This window comes from Neovison vison, chromosome 13 (genome assembly GCF_020171115.1).
Source record: "Neovison vison isolate M4711 chromosome 13, ASM_NN_V1, whole genome shotgun sequence".
In the NCBI taxonomy this organism is placed as follows: Eukaryota; Metazoa; Chordata; class Mammalia; order Carnivora; family Mustelidae; genus Neogale; species Neogale vison.
This window is the reverse complement of record NC_058103.1, coordinates 44,570,604-44,588,214: the sequence shown is the minus strand read 5'-3', so window position 1 is coordinate 44,588,214 and position 17,611 is coordinate 44,570,604. Positions and strand designations below refer to the sequence as shown.

Sequence of the window (17,611 nt, the reverse complement as noted above, 5' to 3'; positions counted from 1 at the left end):
GGGGGGGAATGTGTCAATCATCCTTCAGACCCGACCTGGAGTACGTAAAGGTTTACTCAAAGATGGACATATGGAGGGAAGCGGCGCTGATCAGGGAAGGGCTGCGTAGACAACTTCCAGTCAGTATCAACTGCCGAGCCATTTACAAACGTCTTCCCTTCCCCGTGCAGTTCCTTTAGCGCTCCTCAGTTTGGGCCTGAGGGCCGGTGGCCGCGTCCACACCCAGACCGCTTCAAGGCCCGGCTGTAAAAATCTCTAAACCTAGGACATCCAGAAAAATCAGTCCTTACACCACTTCAGGAAGCAACGTTCCGTCAGGGTGCCCAGGACGTCACTGACTACAGGAATTTCCGGAAAACCGGGGAGCCTTCCGCCCGCCAGAAGAAAACAGCCACGCGGGGCGAGCCGGAAGAACTACCGCGTCACGCCGCGCTGCGCCGCCGGGCAGGCCGCAGTGCCGCCGGAGGCCTGCCGGGGGCGCGCGCGCTGCCCCGCCCGGCCCCGGGAGGAGGGGAGAGCGAGGGCGGGGGCGGTGCGCTCGGCGCTTCCTGTTCCGGCGCCAGGAGGAGCCGCGCGCTGTTAGTGCTGCCGCCGCTGCCTCCGCTGCTGCCGCTGCTGCTGCCGCCGCCGCCGCCGCTGCCGCCACCGTCAGTCACTCCGCGTTCGGTTATTCGGCACTCGGTTCGCTAGGACTCTTCGCCGCTTGTGAACTTTGCTGCGGGCTCGGATCTTGCCGGGTAAGGCTGTTTCGGCGCTAGTGGGGATCGTGGAGGGGGCCAAGGGAGTGCCCAAGCGGGAGACAGGCGCGGTAACGGAGGTACCTCGAGTCGCCTTTTCGGGGGCCAGGATTAAGCGCCTGCCCGCGCCGTCTTCCTTCGAGCTGCGAGGTGCCCCCCTGGTAGCCCCCCAGGGAGAAGGCGTCGGAAGCGGGTGACGTCGCGCCCGACGGGTTTCTCGGCGCTTGACGTCGGGCCTGGCTTGGGGGCGGGGCGGCAAGCGTTCCTGGCCCCTCCCCCACCCACCCCACCCCACCCCCACCCCTTCCCGGGCGGCGGGACCCGCTCGGAGGCCGGTTCGCTCCGGTTGATCCCGGACTCCCTTTGTTCGTTTGGCCCTAAAGGGTTCCCGGCTCGCGGCCCTCGGCCCCGACCCCCTCCCCCATTTATTAATTTCTAATAAAACGGGAGATACGGGCCTGAATAGTCTTAGGGGAATCTGGCACTTGTTTAAAAGATTGTCCTCAATGTGACAATGTTCTGGTCGTTATTTAACCAAAGGAATTGCTGGCAGATACATTCGATGAATACACATGACAGAGACCATGAGAAGTGCTGAGTTCTATGATACTCTCTCTTTTTTAGGATTTAGGAGCTTATGTTACACATGGAAGCATATAAATAGCTGAACCATTTCCTCTTCGAAGACCAAGAGCAGTGCTTTTACTAGATAAAATTTCTAATGTTGAGGCATCAAACCATACCGAAAAAGAATTTTTACAGCATTAAAGCTGAAGAAAAACACAGGTCTTAACTTCTGATGATTTTAAAGCTTTGCTTTGGGAACGAACGTTTATTACAGGCCAAGATAGCCTTCAGAGATCTTTCAGAAGTTCTTTGTTCTGCTGTATTCATTGGGTAGGAAGAACAAATTATTTTTGGTACTGGCGTCTCTGATTGGAAACTGGTTTGTTTCAGAAAATTCAGTTGGGTTGTGTGTGTGTTAGAATGTTCTTTTCCTCTCTCCAGGAGCAGTAGAGGTAGACCAATTCCTTAACTTCAAGCCTTGGGGCCAGTGTGTTTTGGAATTCAGAAATCTTTGGATTGAATCTCTAGATTTAGGAAGAGAATAAGATGCACAGACCAGAGGTATCAACCCCCCCCCCACAAAGTCCCTGCAACATCCCCTAAGACAACATTTATATTTGTGCAGTGATAAGTGTGACTTAACGGAAACTATAAATATGCTTAGGTTAGATTTTGCCACCAACTGTTCTGTGCCAGACTTGGGAATGTTTCTTTTATTTTCAAAAGTTTCTGAATGGAGAACTGCAGATAAAGGTTTGCAGACCTATAATAGCAGTTGTAAAAGCTAACTTTGTTCAGTTTTCTTTGTGTGGCAGACATTGACCTGGAGATTTGTTTATGATGTAAGTGTCAGGGCAGGTCCGTGAGAGAGATACCATTACTGTCTACTACATCTCTGAGGTTTGAAGAGTTCAGCCTGTCCAGAGCCAGCCAGCGAAGAGCTGTGGTTTTATCTAGGCGGTGGTATCTTTCACCGTCCTTCTCAACCTGTGCTACGTGCCTGTGTACAGAGGATGAGGGGGGAATGTACGTGTCGCCAATCCACTGTTTTTAGAGCACTGTTTTTATAGACACTAACTTACCAGTACCATTTATGCTTTCATGTCACTAGTCCCTTCATCGATGAAGAAACTAAGAGTCGCTCAGGTGAGCTGAAGCTGATGGGAGACTCTAAACCTTATCCTAAAGGAGCTCTGCTAAGACTCCTGTCCCTCCCCTTTCTGTATTTCAACTGGTCTGAACTGCTTATATTTCCCATAGTGTACTTTTCACCTTTTGCACAATTTGCTCTTCTTTCCTAGGGCGTCCCACCATCCCCTACTCCCAGCTCTTCTTTCATTGTTCCTACAGACTGCAAAAGAACCTCTTCTCAGGATTCTTCCCCTGATACTCCCTTCCTTGATTCCTTTAGGAGTTCTTTGAGGTCCTCTCTTGGTGCCCTGTGCTTACGCCAGGTAAGGTAGTTAAGTGTTTAAAGGGTAGTTCTCTACAAGGCAGAATTCCTTAAGGATTTATTCTGTGCAATATTACTCATTTCCGCAAAACCCAACACAGTGCCTGGTATGTATGTTCCAGGCATAAGTATAAAAAATGATTTTTTTTAAATTACATGTCTTTAAAAAGTTTAAAATACTCCAAACTTTTATCAAGTCCCCAGTTCCTTGAGTTACCCAAATGTAAAATAGAACTTATCTGATAAAAGAGCCAATATTAAATATGATCAAATATTCTATTTCAAATTTTGTATTTTTCAGTATATTAGCACCATTCCCCTACCCCCCCTCCCAAACATCATTGTAAAAATCCTGTTTTTTCTTAGTTTCTTATTTCTTTTTTTAAGAGGCGGGAAGGGTCAAAAGGAAAGGGAGAGAATTTTTTTTTTTTTTTTTTTTTTAAGATTTTGTTTATTGATTTAGACAGAGTGTGGGAGTGAGGGACAGGGGCACGGGGTTGGGGGAGGTGGATCTCAAGGTCACTCTGGGAGCAAGAGCAGGGAGCCTGAAGTGGAGCTTGATTCCATCACCCTGAGATCCATGACCTGAGGTGAAACCGAGAGTCACACGTGCAACCAACTGAGCCATCCAGGCACCCCTTTCAAGTTTCTTTTAATAAACATCTTACATGTCTGTAGTACTTGATAGATTATTAAAAATGTTACTTTTAATTATCTGTAAAGTAGTCAGGAGTTAAAGCTGTTTTGCAGATGAGAAATGGTCTGTGATTAAGAAGTTCAACTTTTAAAACCTTGTGACTGGATAGCCATTTTTTTTTTAACGATTTTATTTATTTATTTGACAGAGATCACAGGTAGGCAGAGAGGCAGGCAGAGAGGAGAAAGCAGGTTCCCCGCTGAGCAGAGAGTCCAATGCGGGGCTCGATTCCAGAACCCTGGGATCTTGACCTGAGCGGAAGGCAGAGGCTTAACCCACTGAGCCACCCAGGCGCCCCTGGATTGCCATTTTACTCTAAAAGTCCTAAGAGGGGATGCCTGTGTGGCTCAGTGGGTTAAGCCGCTGCCTTCAGCTCAGGTCATGATCCTAGGGTCCTGGGATCGAGTCCCGCATCGGGCTCCTTGCTTGGCAGGGAGCCTGCTTCCTCCTCTCTCTCTCTCTCTGCCTGTCTCTCTGCCTGCTTGTGTGTATTCTCTCTCTCTGACAAATAAATAAAATCTTTAAAAATAAAAAATAAAAGCCCTAAGAGTTACAGCAGTGTTTTACCTTTCTAGTATATGTCAAAAGAGATTTGTGCTGTGTTTCAATTACTATTCTTGCTGCTCAGAAAATAGAATGATGATTTTTCAGTTGATGCATAGATCTGCCATAGAGTAGCAATGCAAAGTTTTGGAAATAAGCTTTTCAGTGTTTCAGAATGAAAAAGGAAAATCTCTCTTGCTCATAAACACTTTTTTCTTTCTTTTTTTTTTTTTTTTTTTGGCCAGTTGAGGGTTACATTGGCCTTGTCTTAATTAGCATAATCCATTGGCGTTTGAGTGGCTCAGTTAGTTAGGTGTCTGACTCTTGATTTTGGCTCAGGTCATGATCTCCTGAGGTGGAGTCCCATGTGGGGATCCACACTGCATGCACCTGCTCAAGAGTCTCTCCCTCTGTTCCTCCTCTAAATTAGCATAATCTAAGTATTTTTTAATGGTTTTTTAGAAAATCTAGATTTAAAAAATTATGTAGCTCTTCTCTTATTCAAACACTAATGTCCAACTCTATTTTTTGCCTTTTTATGATGAAAGTAAGAATAAATTAGAATGTTTCCTGTTAATAAGAACACTGTATGTTCTACACATGGAGAGAAGGTCACTTTACTAAAAGTGCTGTACATCAAGAAATGATCTATTTTTAATCCCTTTATTCAGGGCTTCATTACTTAGAAGATTCTAATACCGGGCGCCTGGGTGGCTCAGTGGGTTAAGCCGCTGCCTTCGGCTCAGGTCATGATCTCAGGGTCCTGGGATCGAGTCCCGCATCGGGCTCTCTGCTCTGCAGGGAGCCTGCTTCCTCCTCTCTCTCTCTGCCTGCCTCTCTGCCTGCTTGTGATCTCTCTCTGTCAAATAAATAAATAAAATCTTTAAAAAAAAAAAAAGATTCTGATACCTCCTTTATCTTCCAGGATTTAACTTTTTTAAGGATTTTATTTATTAGAGACAGAGATAGAGGAAGTGGGAAAGAGAGGGAGAAGCAGGCTCCCCGCTGAGCAGGGATCCAGACTCAGGGCTCAATCCTGGCACCTGCGACCATGACCTGAGCTAAAGGCAGACCCTTAACCACCTGAGCCACCTAAGCGCGCCCAGGATTTAATTTTTAACTTCAAATTTGGAAAGCCGGAGTTGTGAGTCAGTTAAATAGTATTAACTTGTGGAGTAACTTACATTCTAATGTAATTTTACAGCCAGTTAGCTTTATATTGTATATATATGTGTATATATATATTTAATTAAGAGAAAAGAGAGAATTCTGAAAACCCAAACAGCAGGACCACATGAAATTGAATGTATTACTTTGTTAGTTCTCTGCTTCATAATTAATGTGAACTTTGATACAGAACCATTTTCTGTTTCAAAAAGGCTCACTCACCCTATTCAAAAAGCATGTTAGTCTTATGTAGACTTTGAACTTGCCAAACTTGCCATGCACTGATAAAGTCCCTTCAGGTGTTCATCCTAAAAATTTACTATTGTGTGACACAATGTTTTAGTATAAAACCTTAATGTGGGAATGAATGGATAGTTGCATTTGCTATATATTCTAGATGTTTTTGATGATCTGAATAAATAGCAAGGTCATAGCAGTTGTAGCCTTCATATTCTTTTTCTTTATCATTCCTGTTAGCCAATTGTACTTGAAAGTAACACTCTAAGAATGCAAGGGTGGCTCAATATTAAGCATGTTTTTTATATATAATTGTCTTTGTGGGTCAAAGGAGAAAAACTAATCAGCTCATTAGGTGTCAAAAAGATCTGAAGAAATGCAGTGTCGTCTTTAAATGGTTTTTTCCTCTAAATGTTTTTTAACTAGCAAAATAGGAATAAGTAAATCCAGCAACATAGGCATAAATAGACATCTTCAATGTAAGTTTTTTCATCTCAAACTGAAGAATGGGAGTTTTATTTAAACATTAGAAGCATTTCCAGGAGATTTGGGAGCAAGACTATTGTGCTCACTATTTAAAATTTCATTATTAAGTTTAGCTGATGCAGGGAAAAGAGATGTAAATATTGGAAAGAGAATGTAAAATTATTATTATTATTACAGATGACATAATTCTTTACCTGAAATCCCAGAGAATCAACTGTGACACTCAGGAATAAAGTAATTTAGTAATGTCACTGCTTACAAGTAATACACTAAAATTTTAAAAGCTTTTCACATGAGGTGCCTGGCTGGCTTAGTCAGTAGAAGATGCGACTCTTCTCAGGGTTGTGAGTTCGAGCCCCACATTAGGACTAGAGTTTACTTTTAATATAAATAAATAAGTAAACTATTGAGTGATGAATGACAGTGATGGGAACTAGGAAGGTATACCTTGTTCTTGAATGAAAAGATTGGATATTTTGAATATGTTACATGTCTACTAACTTAACTGTAAATATAATGCAGTTCCAACCAGAACACCCAACAGATTCTTTTTATTCTATTTTTTACAAAAAGATCTGGAAAAAAATAAACAATATTTAGGAATCTAGGGGGAAAAGACAACAGCAGTAGGTCAACTAACATTAAAATCTGTTAAAAATGCAAAGCTAATGAAATTAAGATGGAATGTTGTGGTGCAGATCAGTAGGAAAGAACAGACTTCAGACTATCTATAGGAATAACAGAGACTCTATAGCCTGGTAGTAAAGAGCCTTGGCTCTGGAGTCCAACTGTATACCTGAGTTTGACCCCTCTTCTACTTGTCCCTAGCTCTGTCCCCTTAAACAAGTTAACTTGATGAGCTTCCTTTTCTCAGGCTGTCAGCGACAGAGTGGAAGAATTTGTGTCTATTCAGTGAGATTACTCACCTAAAATACTTTGAGCAGTGTACCTGTTCTGTAGTAAATACTCCATTTGTTGTTAGTACTGGCAGTAGAATATGTTAAGGGTAGCTTGTATCCACTGAGAAAAGGTAGATTATACATTAAGTCGGGGATGCCTGATGGCTCAGTCGATTACGCGACTGACTGGCTCAGGTCATGATCTCAGGGTCCTGGGATCAAGCCCCACATCTGGCTCCCTGCTCAGTAAGAAGTCTGCCTGTCCCTCCGCTCCTCCCCCTGCTCATTCTCTCTCCCTCTCCCTTAAATAAAATCTTTTAAAATATGCGTATTTGGGGGCACCTGGGTGGCTCAGTTGGTTAAGCAGCTGCCTTTGGCTCAGGTCACGATTCCAGGGTCATGGGATCGAGCCCCGCATCAGGCTCCCTGCTCAACAAAGAGCCTGCTTCTCTCTTGTCTCCCTCTCCTGCCTCTCAGCCTACTTGTGGTGTCTCTCTATCTCTCTGTCAAAATAAATAAATAAAAATACTTTTAAAAAATACGTATTTTAAGTTAAACCATATTAATACTGTTAGAAAGCATGGGTGAATTTTTTGTCTCCTGTGTTTCAAAGCTAATCTTAAAATTTTATAAAGCACTAAAAAAAGATGTACTAGTAGAAAGGAGTGAAATTGTCAAAGGCGAGAAGAGCACATACTTTCTTTATTTAAATGAAGTCAGAGAATAAGCAAAAACTAAGAAAGTGGTTGCTGAGTGGAAGGGCAGTTGATTGGAAAATAGCATGAGTAAACCTGGAGTGAAGGAAATTGTTTTGTACCTTGGTTAAAGGGACATATCAGAGCTTGTTGATCTAAACACTGCACATCTGTGCGTTTTATTGAGTATAAATTATGCATCACTTTTAGAATTTGACGAAAGGACAAAAGTGGCTCGAAGACATAAGCAAATCCACAAAAAAAGTTTATTATAAATTGGGTATGAAATTTTAAAAGATGCTCTACTTTGCACTAAATTTTAAAAATGTGGAAGTTAAAATAACAAAGTGTCAATTTTTAACCTGTCATAATTGAAAACTATTTAGACATTTAATACTCTCCAGTGGTGAAGAGGAGTTTTCAAAGATAGTGTAGGGGCACCTGGGTGGCTCATTTAGTTAAGCATCTGCCTTCAGCTCAGGTCATGATCCAGAGGTCCCAGAATCCACCCCCCGTGTTGGGCTCCCTGCTCAGCAAGGAGTCTGCTTCTCCCTCTCCCTCTGCCCTGCCCACTGCTCCTTCTGGCAGCACAAGCGCCCTCTCTCTCAAATAAATAAGTAAAATCTAAAAAAAAAATAAAAATAAAAAAAAATAACTGGCAAAGGACTTTAAAGTGGCATGGACTTTTTTTTTTTTTTTTTAAATAAGATTTTATTTATTTATTTGCCAGAGAGAGAGCATTAGAGTACAAGCAGGGCGGGTGGCAGGCAGAGGGAGAAGCAGACTCCCTGCCTAGCAGGAAGCTGGATGTGGGAGTGGATCCCAGCACCCTGGGATCATGACCTGAGCTGAAGGCAACAGACTGAGCCACCCACGCGTCCGGTGGCATGGACTTTTAAGATGTGTTTTAGATAGCCTTACCTGTTGACCGCAGATTTCCCTTTTAGTACTTTTCCTGATGACACATTTCCAAGGATATGTGTTGAAAAGTGTTCACTGTATCATGGTCTGAAGCAGCCCAAAGTGCAAAGAACGTAAACTACCACCAAAATGAGAGGCAGACTATATGGTGGATCACTTCTGTGTGAAATGCAGCCAGTGGAAGGGCACGGCATTTACAGAATTACATGAACTACAATGAAAGTTTGCCCTCTGTAAAGAGAAAGACCTTGCGTATGTGATTAAGTAACAATGGTATATACAAAGAAAGTTCCTTAAAAAATACATAAGAAATGGTAAGCACTGGTTTTGAAGTATTCTTTTTGTTTTTCTCTTTCTCTTTTTTAGGAAAATGTCTGATGAATTTTCGGTAAGTTGATGCATTTATCCTTTGTAAGTATTTTGGCTTTTAAGAAAATGACATAGTTCTAACTGCAGGCCATGTAAGTCTTTTACTTTAAAAGAGATGCTTTTTGTGATCCTTGCTTTTGGCTGGGGAGAGGATGTGATTTTCATAGATGATCTGCCTTAATTGACTTAGATATGATATGTTTGAAATTTTGTTCTGTTGTATGTATTTATGAATCCTTAAGTTAAAAATTTTAAAAAGTGTTAGGTTGCTTTTGTTCTCTGTTAACATGGCAGTGCTAATAATAGACAGCATTTTGGGGCACCTGGATGGCTTAGTGGGTTAAGCCTCTGCCTTCAACTCAGGTCATGATCTTGGGGTCCTGGGATCGAGCCCCACATCGGGCTCTCTGCTCGGAAGGGAGCCTGCCCCCCCCCCGCCTGCCTCTCTGCCTACTTGTGATCTCTCTCTCTGTCAAATAAATAAATAAAATCTTTTTAGAAAAAATAGCATTTTTTAATGTAACATACACCAAGTACTATGTTAAGGGTATTACATGAATTATCTCATTTAAGCCTCAAGTTAATGCTAACCTTTTTTTTTTTAATTCAGAAACTAAAGCTCAGAGAGGGTATTTAAGTTGTTTGCGGTAAAGTCAGGATTTATCTCTTCAGTATTTTGAGTAATTGTATTTAGAAAATACGATTTTCTCTAAGAAATTTGCATTGGAAGGTTGATTTTTATATTACATGAATTGCTTTTACACTGAGCAGTTTGGCTGTTGAAGATGTTCTAGGGATTTGCAGTCCCTCACTCTGCAGCTAACTATCCTTGATGGCTTTATAATCATGTTTGACATGATTTGTCCCTAAATAAGATAGGTAAGACGTGCCTGTTTTATCTTCCAGTTGGCAGATGCACTACCTGAACATTCCCCTGCCAAAACCTCTGCTGTGAGCAATACAAAACCTGGCCAGCCTCCTCAAGGCTGGCCGAGTTCCAGCCCTTGGAATAACCCAAGTGCTCCACCTTCTGTGCCATCCGGACTCCCGCCAAGTGCGACACCCTCCACTGTGCCTTTTGGACCAGCACCAACCGGAATGTATCCCTCTGTGCCTCCCACAGGACCACCTCCAGGACCCCCAGCACCCTTTCCTCCTTCTGGACCATCATGTCCCCCACCTGGCGGTCCTTATCCAGCCCCAACTGTGCCCGGCCCCGGCCCCACAGGGCCATATCCTACACCAAATATGCCCTTTCCAGAGCTTCCAAGACCATATGGTGCACCCACAGATCCAGCTGCTGCTGGTCCTTTAGGTCCATGGGGATCCATGTCTTCTGGACCTTGGGCACCTGGAATGGGAGGGCAGTATCCTACCCCTAACATGCCATACCCATCTCCAGGGCCATATCCCGCGCCCCCTCCCCAAGCACCAGGGGCAGCGCCACCCGTTCCGTGGGGCACTGTTCCACCAGGAGCCTGGGGACCACCAGCACCATATCCTGCCCCTGCAGGATCATATCCCACACCAGGACTCTATCCCACTCCCAACAATCCTTTTCAAGTGCCTTCAGGACCTTCTGGTGCTCCACCGATGCCTGGTGGCCCCCATGTGAGTGTTAAATTTGTTCTTTAAAATGCACTAATAGTCACATAAGCACAACTGAAAAATTATTTGCCTACTGTTTCGGATAGAAGATTAGAAAGCATTTAAAACTTTTTTAAAAGAAGGGGTGTGTGTATACAAGGTAAGAGTAAATTTCAAACTTCAGATAAAGCATTGAGAAGGATGAAAACAAAAGTATTCCTAATACTTAGAAAAATTTCCCAAAGATCCCCCAAAGACTCTGTGATGTAGAAAGCAGTGTCCTCAGTAACATCCTTGAGATAAACTCAGGTGCATTTCATGGGACCTTTTTTTTTTTAACTATTTCTCAGTCTCATTTTGTAGCATCACACCAAAGCACAGTTCAGTAAAACAGTCTCTGCTTGGGTGACTTCATCCAGATGTACATTTTTAGAGCATCTAGGACAGTGAAATCACATAAGATTGCCTGTCCTTCCTTTAACTCTCCCTCGTGTTTCTCAGCCCAAGTTTTGTTAGCTCCTCAGCAGCACTGAGCTCCCGAAGAGCCCACTGGTCTGCACTGTCAGGCCCAGGCAGTGCCTCGTGTTGCCCTCCCAGCCAAGCCAGAGGGCCGGGGTTGGCATCTGAGTTGGAGGACCTGTCTTGGACGTAAGACCAAATAGAAAGGTGTCCCTCTTCTCACCGCCCCAGAAGTAAGCCAAGAGTCCTCAGAAAGAATCCTGATTCTCCGTGGGGGTTGGGGGGGAGAAAATGACTTTCTCTTAACAAAATCATCAGGTCTCCAGCTAGATGAATCGAATGTCCACCTCAACTCTCAAGGAAAACGGATCCTAATAAAAAGCCCCCAAAACTTGACTTTCATCAGTATAACTTCTCTAGCCAAATTCCCTTAAAAAGCTTTTTTTTTTTTTTTCCCCCAAATTATATGTCAAAATAAATGGGATGAGTTGCCATTTGGATTTATTAGGCAATAAGTTTATTTTATTTTAAACCACAGCAAGGAGTTAATAAACTCCACTTAGAAAAACTGGAGGTTTACTTTTTCTTTCTTCTATTGCAGTCTTACCATTAAGTTAATGGACGAAGATATGACGCTTTGCTTTTTGAAGTACATATATATGCACATGAATGCATATATAAAAATTGCTGGTCTCACTATTCTTAGAGGGCATTCATGAAAGAACAACCCTTGCACCTCTCAGAGAAGATATCTGCCTCTTGTACTTGGATGTATAGTACATCTGATGGATACAATCAGATAAAAATGTAAAAGTAAATCGTTCAAATGTGATTTTTATTCGGTTTTTATGGAACGTTAAAGTGATGAAGTGTATTGAATAGTTCTTTGATACAGATTGTTTAAAACAAGTTTTCGATTTGTTTAAATTATGAAACCACACACTTAAAAATCTAAGATGATGTGGATTATTGTTAGAATCTGCAACCTCATTGGTGAATTATTTCAAGTATTTTTCTATAATCACTTTTTCCCTAAATAAACACACTTTGAAAACAATCACATTGTCATAATTTAAACAAATGATGCCTCTCAACATCTTGAACTGCTCTGTCGGTAGAAAAAATACACCTGGGCCTCGTGAGGGTGTAGTTTGGATATATATTTTCAAGCTGTTGGTAATTATTGTCAGATGTTGAGTTCATTAGCCAGGCAGTGTTCATTTTTATCCTCGAGCTTTTAGTAAAAACTTTTCTTTGATTTTTGAGTTCCACCTGATTTGCTTTATTTTTAGCCAGATGGGTCACACAGCTCTAAAATCTGCCATTTATGAAAACTTTGTTCTTTTTAATGCAGGCCAACATGTGTGTAAATTAATTCTTAGAGACTTGGTCATCTCTTTATTGCTTTGGCATAGATTTCGAGCTGTCAGTATTGCTTTGGAAAGAACTCGAAGAAGGAAATAATTCTCTCCTTTGTCTTGAACCTCAAGCCAGAGGAAACCCCGGAAATTGCTTCATAGTGACAAGTCACTTGCATTCCCACAAAACCCTCTTCTACTCAGACCCTTCCCTGTAGGTCCCTCTGCCTCAGTTCTTTAGAAGGAGCACATCCCTTAGTTTCTCCCTGATATGGAAAACTGGCAAACTCTAGGGGTCTGTTGTAAACACATATAGCAGTTATGGTTCAAGAACCTTAGTCATTTAGACATGACTCTGTACAAGTGCGATCAAAATGTGTACATGTCTTTCAGAGTCTGGTTAAGCTATGTCATTGTGTTTTGCAGTTTCCTACATCTGTTGTAAAGTGCTTATGGCTAACAGTTCTTTGTTTGTTGACAGGTAAATAGGTAGAATTGAGTGCCATTCTTAAAAATTACCCTCTAGCTCTAACACTGAAACTAGTAATAATAATAATAAGCTGTAGATCTCTGCAGTGTGACTGTTGCTTAAATTAGTGTTGTTTGTAACCACCGAAATAGCCTGAGTAGCTTTTTGTCACCTTATCTCTAAATCAGATCCTTAGAGTCTTAGAAGTGACTATGTTATTTGTCAAATAACATTGTGAACCTATGAATGTATCCATGGGGTTACTAAAATATGTTGTGAATTTCTTGCCTAGTCTAGGAGAGATTTATGCTGGAGCTCTTGTTTTTGCTTAGAAATAAAATATTAAGTAGTTTGTTTCTCTTACATTTTAAATGTCAAGAATGCCAAATGCTGCCAATTTAATGGTTTCATAGCTACCTCCTTTTAAGAAAGCAAGATGGTCATCTTTGAGAAGAATACAGTGTTTAAGCTCCCTTTTAAGTAGGTGATAGAGTCAAGCTTTTAGAATTGAAGCTGATTTGTTCGATATCTTCAGACTGGGGAATGTCGTTAGGCAGCTCCTGCAGAGTGGCACCAGCGGTCTTGAACAAGCCGCACCAATCTACAACACTCCTGGAATCTTTGTCAGAGTAGCTCCAAGGCAGGAGCCTTGGAAGGTATTTTAGCTTAAATGATCAGGCAGTATCATGCCAGCTAGCCTGGGGTGGGGTAAGAGGAACAGTGAGATAGCAGCGAAGATTTCCTGGTGGTTATTTTGGTTGTGCTGCATTGGAAGAAGTTGACAACTCTGGCTTTAGATAGAATACTTAATGTAACACTAGAGGATACTGTTTGATTAAGAGAAGTGGTAGCAGGTTTGGGGATCTGTGGTCATGCAGTCCATTTATTAGAGGAGAAAATCTGCTAAAGGATTTGAAGGACCATGAACATGAGATTTGGAATTCCTACTCCCAGTAAATACATAAACTTGGCTAGTGACCCGTACTGCCCCGTGTGCCCTAGACATAACACCTTTTCTTTGCTTTTCAAGGACTTTCCAACTGGTAGCTGTGAAATTCTTTTTAAGCTAAGAATGGAAATCACAGGGACTAGAATTTGCTTTTATGTTCCTTTTGGTTTTTTAGAACCTTATTTCTCAACCTACGAGGAGAGTCTTAATTCTTGTGGGTACTCTGGGACAGAAATGTATTTTTAGGTTTAGGGTAAAAAGTTAAAAGCAGTTGTTGTTCCAGTGGAGGAATGGGGAAAAGCACAGGGGAAGGTTTTTCTCTTTACAAGGAAATACCGTTGCTTTCGAAACCAGTCCTTTTAGGCTGGCATCAGTTTAGGGAAGAGACTGTTTCTTAGAAAGTTTGTTAGTTCTCAGAAGGGAATACACAGGATGGAATATGCTGGCACTTGCACTCTCAGAACAAGAACTTGAAGGCAAATTTGATGGAGATAATCGAGATGTGTTGAGGACTCGTGTTTCTGGAGTTGGAATCTTAGATTTTGAAACGTTAAACCTAGAAATGATAAAAAAAAATGAAAATAAAGACCTTAGGTCCTCATCATCATGTGATGAGAATCAAGGCTCCTTTCCTTAAAGGAGGGCTTGAAATCCTTGGCCTTGTCTGTACTGGACTTAGTCTGACACCTTTTCATGCTTTTGAAGATGGCTGTTCACAACTGGGACTCCACAGCCTGTTTTGTGTAAAGTAAAATATTGATTATTCAGGAATAGGCATACATTTGTTTTAATTACCCAGGGCCTCCTTCCTTTGTCAGTTTTCCTGTTGTTTTCAGTAGAGAATAATAAAAGGAGAAAAGAAAGGGGGGTGAATTTTTGGCCTTGGTCTGGCACACCACTACAACAGAATATTGGCCTATTTTCTAGGAAAGAAGTCAGTTTTGCCCATAAAATTTGACCTCACAAATAATGATAAGTGCTACCGATTGTACTCCGGTGGACAGCTTTTAAAATTATGTGTTTAGAAGAACGAAGCTCTACTCCTGTTTCAGTTTAAGATGCTGTGCCTCGTTCGCATGTCAGTCAGTTGCCTAGACTTCTAAATGATCAGTGCCAGTGTCTTTCTTCCCCACCCTGAATAATCGAGTGCTAGATTTATAAAATGCCAGGGTTATAAACCCTTGACATTATACCTAAGCACAGACCTTCAGGTGTTGGTTTTTGAAAAGCATAAGGTTAAATTCAGATGAATCACACTGGTAGAGGTACTATGCAGAGAAGGTGGTGGGCAGCTTTCAGGGAAGACTGAAATTTACTCTTAATTAAGCAATATTGTGTATTGAAGATAGACCCTTTTTATTTTCAGAATTCTGCCAAGTAAAATTAAAATTGCCAATAAAATAATCAGTATTAAAGAAATGCCATGCAAGCTTCTGGCTAGAGGACACATCTGAGAACTGCATTCGTTTGGTAGACACTCGAGTGTCCAAACAAGCTTTGCCACCTTGCAGAGGCACAGAGAGGAAAGAGAACACCTGTCCTGCAGCGCCTTAACGTCTACGGGTGGCATTTACAGAATGAATTAGTACACGCATTTTTGGTTTACCTAGACAAACATATTTTAGTTTGCTGCTGGTGGAAATGAGAGGCCAGTTTTTGGACATTTTAAAGAGCAAAGTGTGGTGTACCTTTTTTTAAAGTAAGAAATTAATGTTTCTCAAGATTGTAGTGTTTGTCAGTGCAACTGCTCACGTGTGCAAAGTAACGGGTTGTTTTTCCTCTTCACTTCTTCCCTGGATGAAGGCACTTACTGCCTGTTACTGGTTAGCAGATACTGATTTGTTGCCATTAAGTAAACTTGACTTATGCGTGCTCTATAAAGGGTTTTTTTTTGTATTTTTTCTTAATATTGTGACTTTTTAAATTGACTTAATAATGACAAATTTAATGTATGTAATTGTCTATGCATTTTAAGTTAAACTGCCTAAAATGTGATTTGAGACATAGACATTTGTTTTGTATTATGAACTGTAAGCAATCTGTTTGAGACGTTAGGTTTTATCACCTGCTGCTGTATTTGTAAACAAAAACATATGTTGCTTTAAGAAGTAATTATAATTAGGAATAGTCTATGGATGTGATACTTGATATTTTTTAAGATAAACTTGTTTGCTTTTGTGTATTATACCTGAAAACTTTTTAAAAAAATGTATTTTCATGGTTTCACAGTTTTTCCCTGTATCTTATTCTTTAGGCCCAATTCTGGGTTTCCCTGAGAAGTCCGGAGCCTAATTAACTACAAAATTGTTATCCGAAAGAAAAAAGGGTCTGAGATGTTCCTCGGTGTTTGACCAGCATTCACTAAGTCATTTAAATAGGCTGCCTGGGAATAGCCTTCCCCAGGCCCTCCTTCAGCAACATGGTGTCCACTGTGTGGGTTTCCTCTCTCCCTTCAAGGCTACATTATTCTTTGTAACCAAATTATCGGTGTATACAGAGTTAGGGAGCTTTCCCTCTCTGCCCCAGCTGCCACCACCCCCGCTTTCTTTTATGAAAGATGGTTCTATTCTGTGTAACTACTATGCCTATGGTGAGGGTCACATTATCAAACTGGGTACAGTTTGCCATTTCCACAGGGGAGTTGCTACCCTGTCTTGAACCCCGGTGTGGGTGGGCCTGTAAATGAGTCATTTGTACTACATTGTGCTTTTGGGAGATTCTTCTGCTTTTTGCCTTACAGTTGAACAAAAGGCAATGTAAATTTTTAAGTTCTGTTTGATGTCTTATTTCCTATCCCTTAACGGGACCCACCTCAAACAGAGTTCTGAAATAAGTAGTAGAGTGCAAGATGATTCTGGAACAGGACTAAGGGCTTTTTCCCCATCGTGAAATGACATCACTTCAGCAGACTCGTTCCTCCCCAGATACCTGACCCAAGCAGGTTCTTTTTTTACCACCATATTAAAACTTAGCACCAATCCTTTTCCAACAGATGTCTAAAGCAAAACAATTCTTTTCGCCTTTTTTTTTTTTAGTAACCTAATACAATAAAATTCTTTTTTTTTTTAAGATTTTTTTAATTTACTTATTAGAGTTCACAAGTAGGCAGAAAGGCAGGAAGGGGGGAGGAAGCAGGCTTGCCGCTGAGCAGGGAGCCCGATGCAGAGCTTGATCCCAGGACTCTGGGATCATGACCTGAGCCAAAGGCAGAGGCTTCAACCCACTGAGCCACCCAGGCACCCCAATACTATAGAATTCTAATATCAGAAGAGAATTTGGGCCATCCCATAGTTTGTTCCTGTGGCATGTGAACGTCATACTTGCCATGTGGGCATTAAACAGTACTTTCTATTTTGAGACCCTGGGGTTCCCAAAATGACGTAGAGCTTAGTCCCTCCCTATTCTGTGTTTTCTCTAAAGCAATTCCTCTCTTCCACTTTTTATCATTTTATTTAGTGTTTTAGCTTGGGCTACGGTAACAGAACATCATAGACTGGGTGGCTTAACCGATGGGGATTTATTTCTCAATTCTGGAGGCTGGGAGGTCCACAGGGTGCTGGCCTGCTTGTTTTCCTGCCACGGGGTCTCTGTGGCTTCTCGATGGCCATCTTCTCACTGTGTTCTCATTCATGGTGGAGAGTGAGAAGCAAGCTGTGTTGTCTCAGACAAGGCCACTAATCCCATCATGAGGCTGCACTTCTGACCTCATCTAAGTGCATTAGCTCCCAAAGGCTCCATGCCCAGATACCGTCTTACCTGGAGTGAGGGCTTTGGTGTGAATTTGGGGGGACAAGTTTGTTCGTAACACAGATACATTGTTGGGGGAACAAAATATTTTGCTGCTTTTAAATTCCAAAAATGGTTGTAGATGACTGTCTCCTAGTTGACGTTTGCTAAAATTATAATCAGATACAAGTAGAAGAGAATCTTAATCCATTTAGAATTGGAAGCTACACCCAAAGTGTTAGTGTCCTATAAAAGAGGAAATTTAACACTTCAGTTTTTGCTTTGTTCTTAC

At 41.7% G+C, this 17,611-nt stretch overlaps 1 protein-coding gene across 3 annotated transcripts; it reads left to right on the top strand.

The window, feature by feature from the left end:
* The first annotated feature begins 572 nt into the window (after positions 1-572).
* On the top strand, positions 573-15,824 carry MAPK1IP1L (mitogen-activated protein kinase 1 interacting protein 1 like). 3 transcript variants are annotated; one of them, XM_044232062.1, is made up of 5 exons: positions 573-737; positions 2,606-2,758; positions 8,769-8,790; positions 9,678-10,382; positions 11,419-15,824. In XM_044232062.1, the coding sequence occupies exons 3-5, from the start codon at positions 8,773-8,775 to the stop codon at positions 11,428-11,430; spliced, it is 735 nt and encodes a 244-aa protein (XP_044087997.1). In that variant the 5' UTR covers positions 573-737; positions 2,606-2,758; positions 8,769-8,772; the 3' UTR covers positions 11,431-15,824. The 3 variants fall into 3 exon arrangements, with proteins under 3 accessions (XP_044087997.1, XP_044087998.1, XP_044087995.1); XM_044232063.1 differs by lacking the exon at positions 2,606-2,758 and adding an exon at positions 2,416-2,450; XM_044232060.1 differs by lacking the exon at positions 2,606-2,758.
* Positions 15,825-17,611: the final 1,787 nt, after the last annotated feature.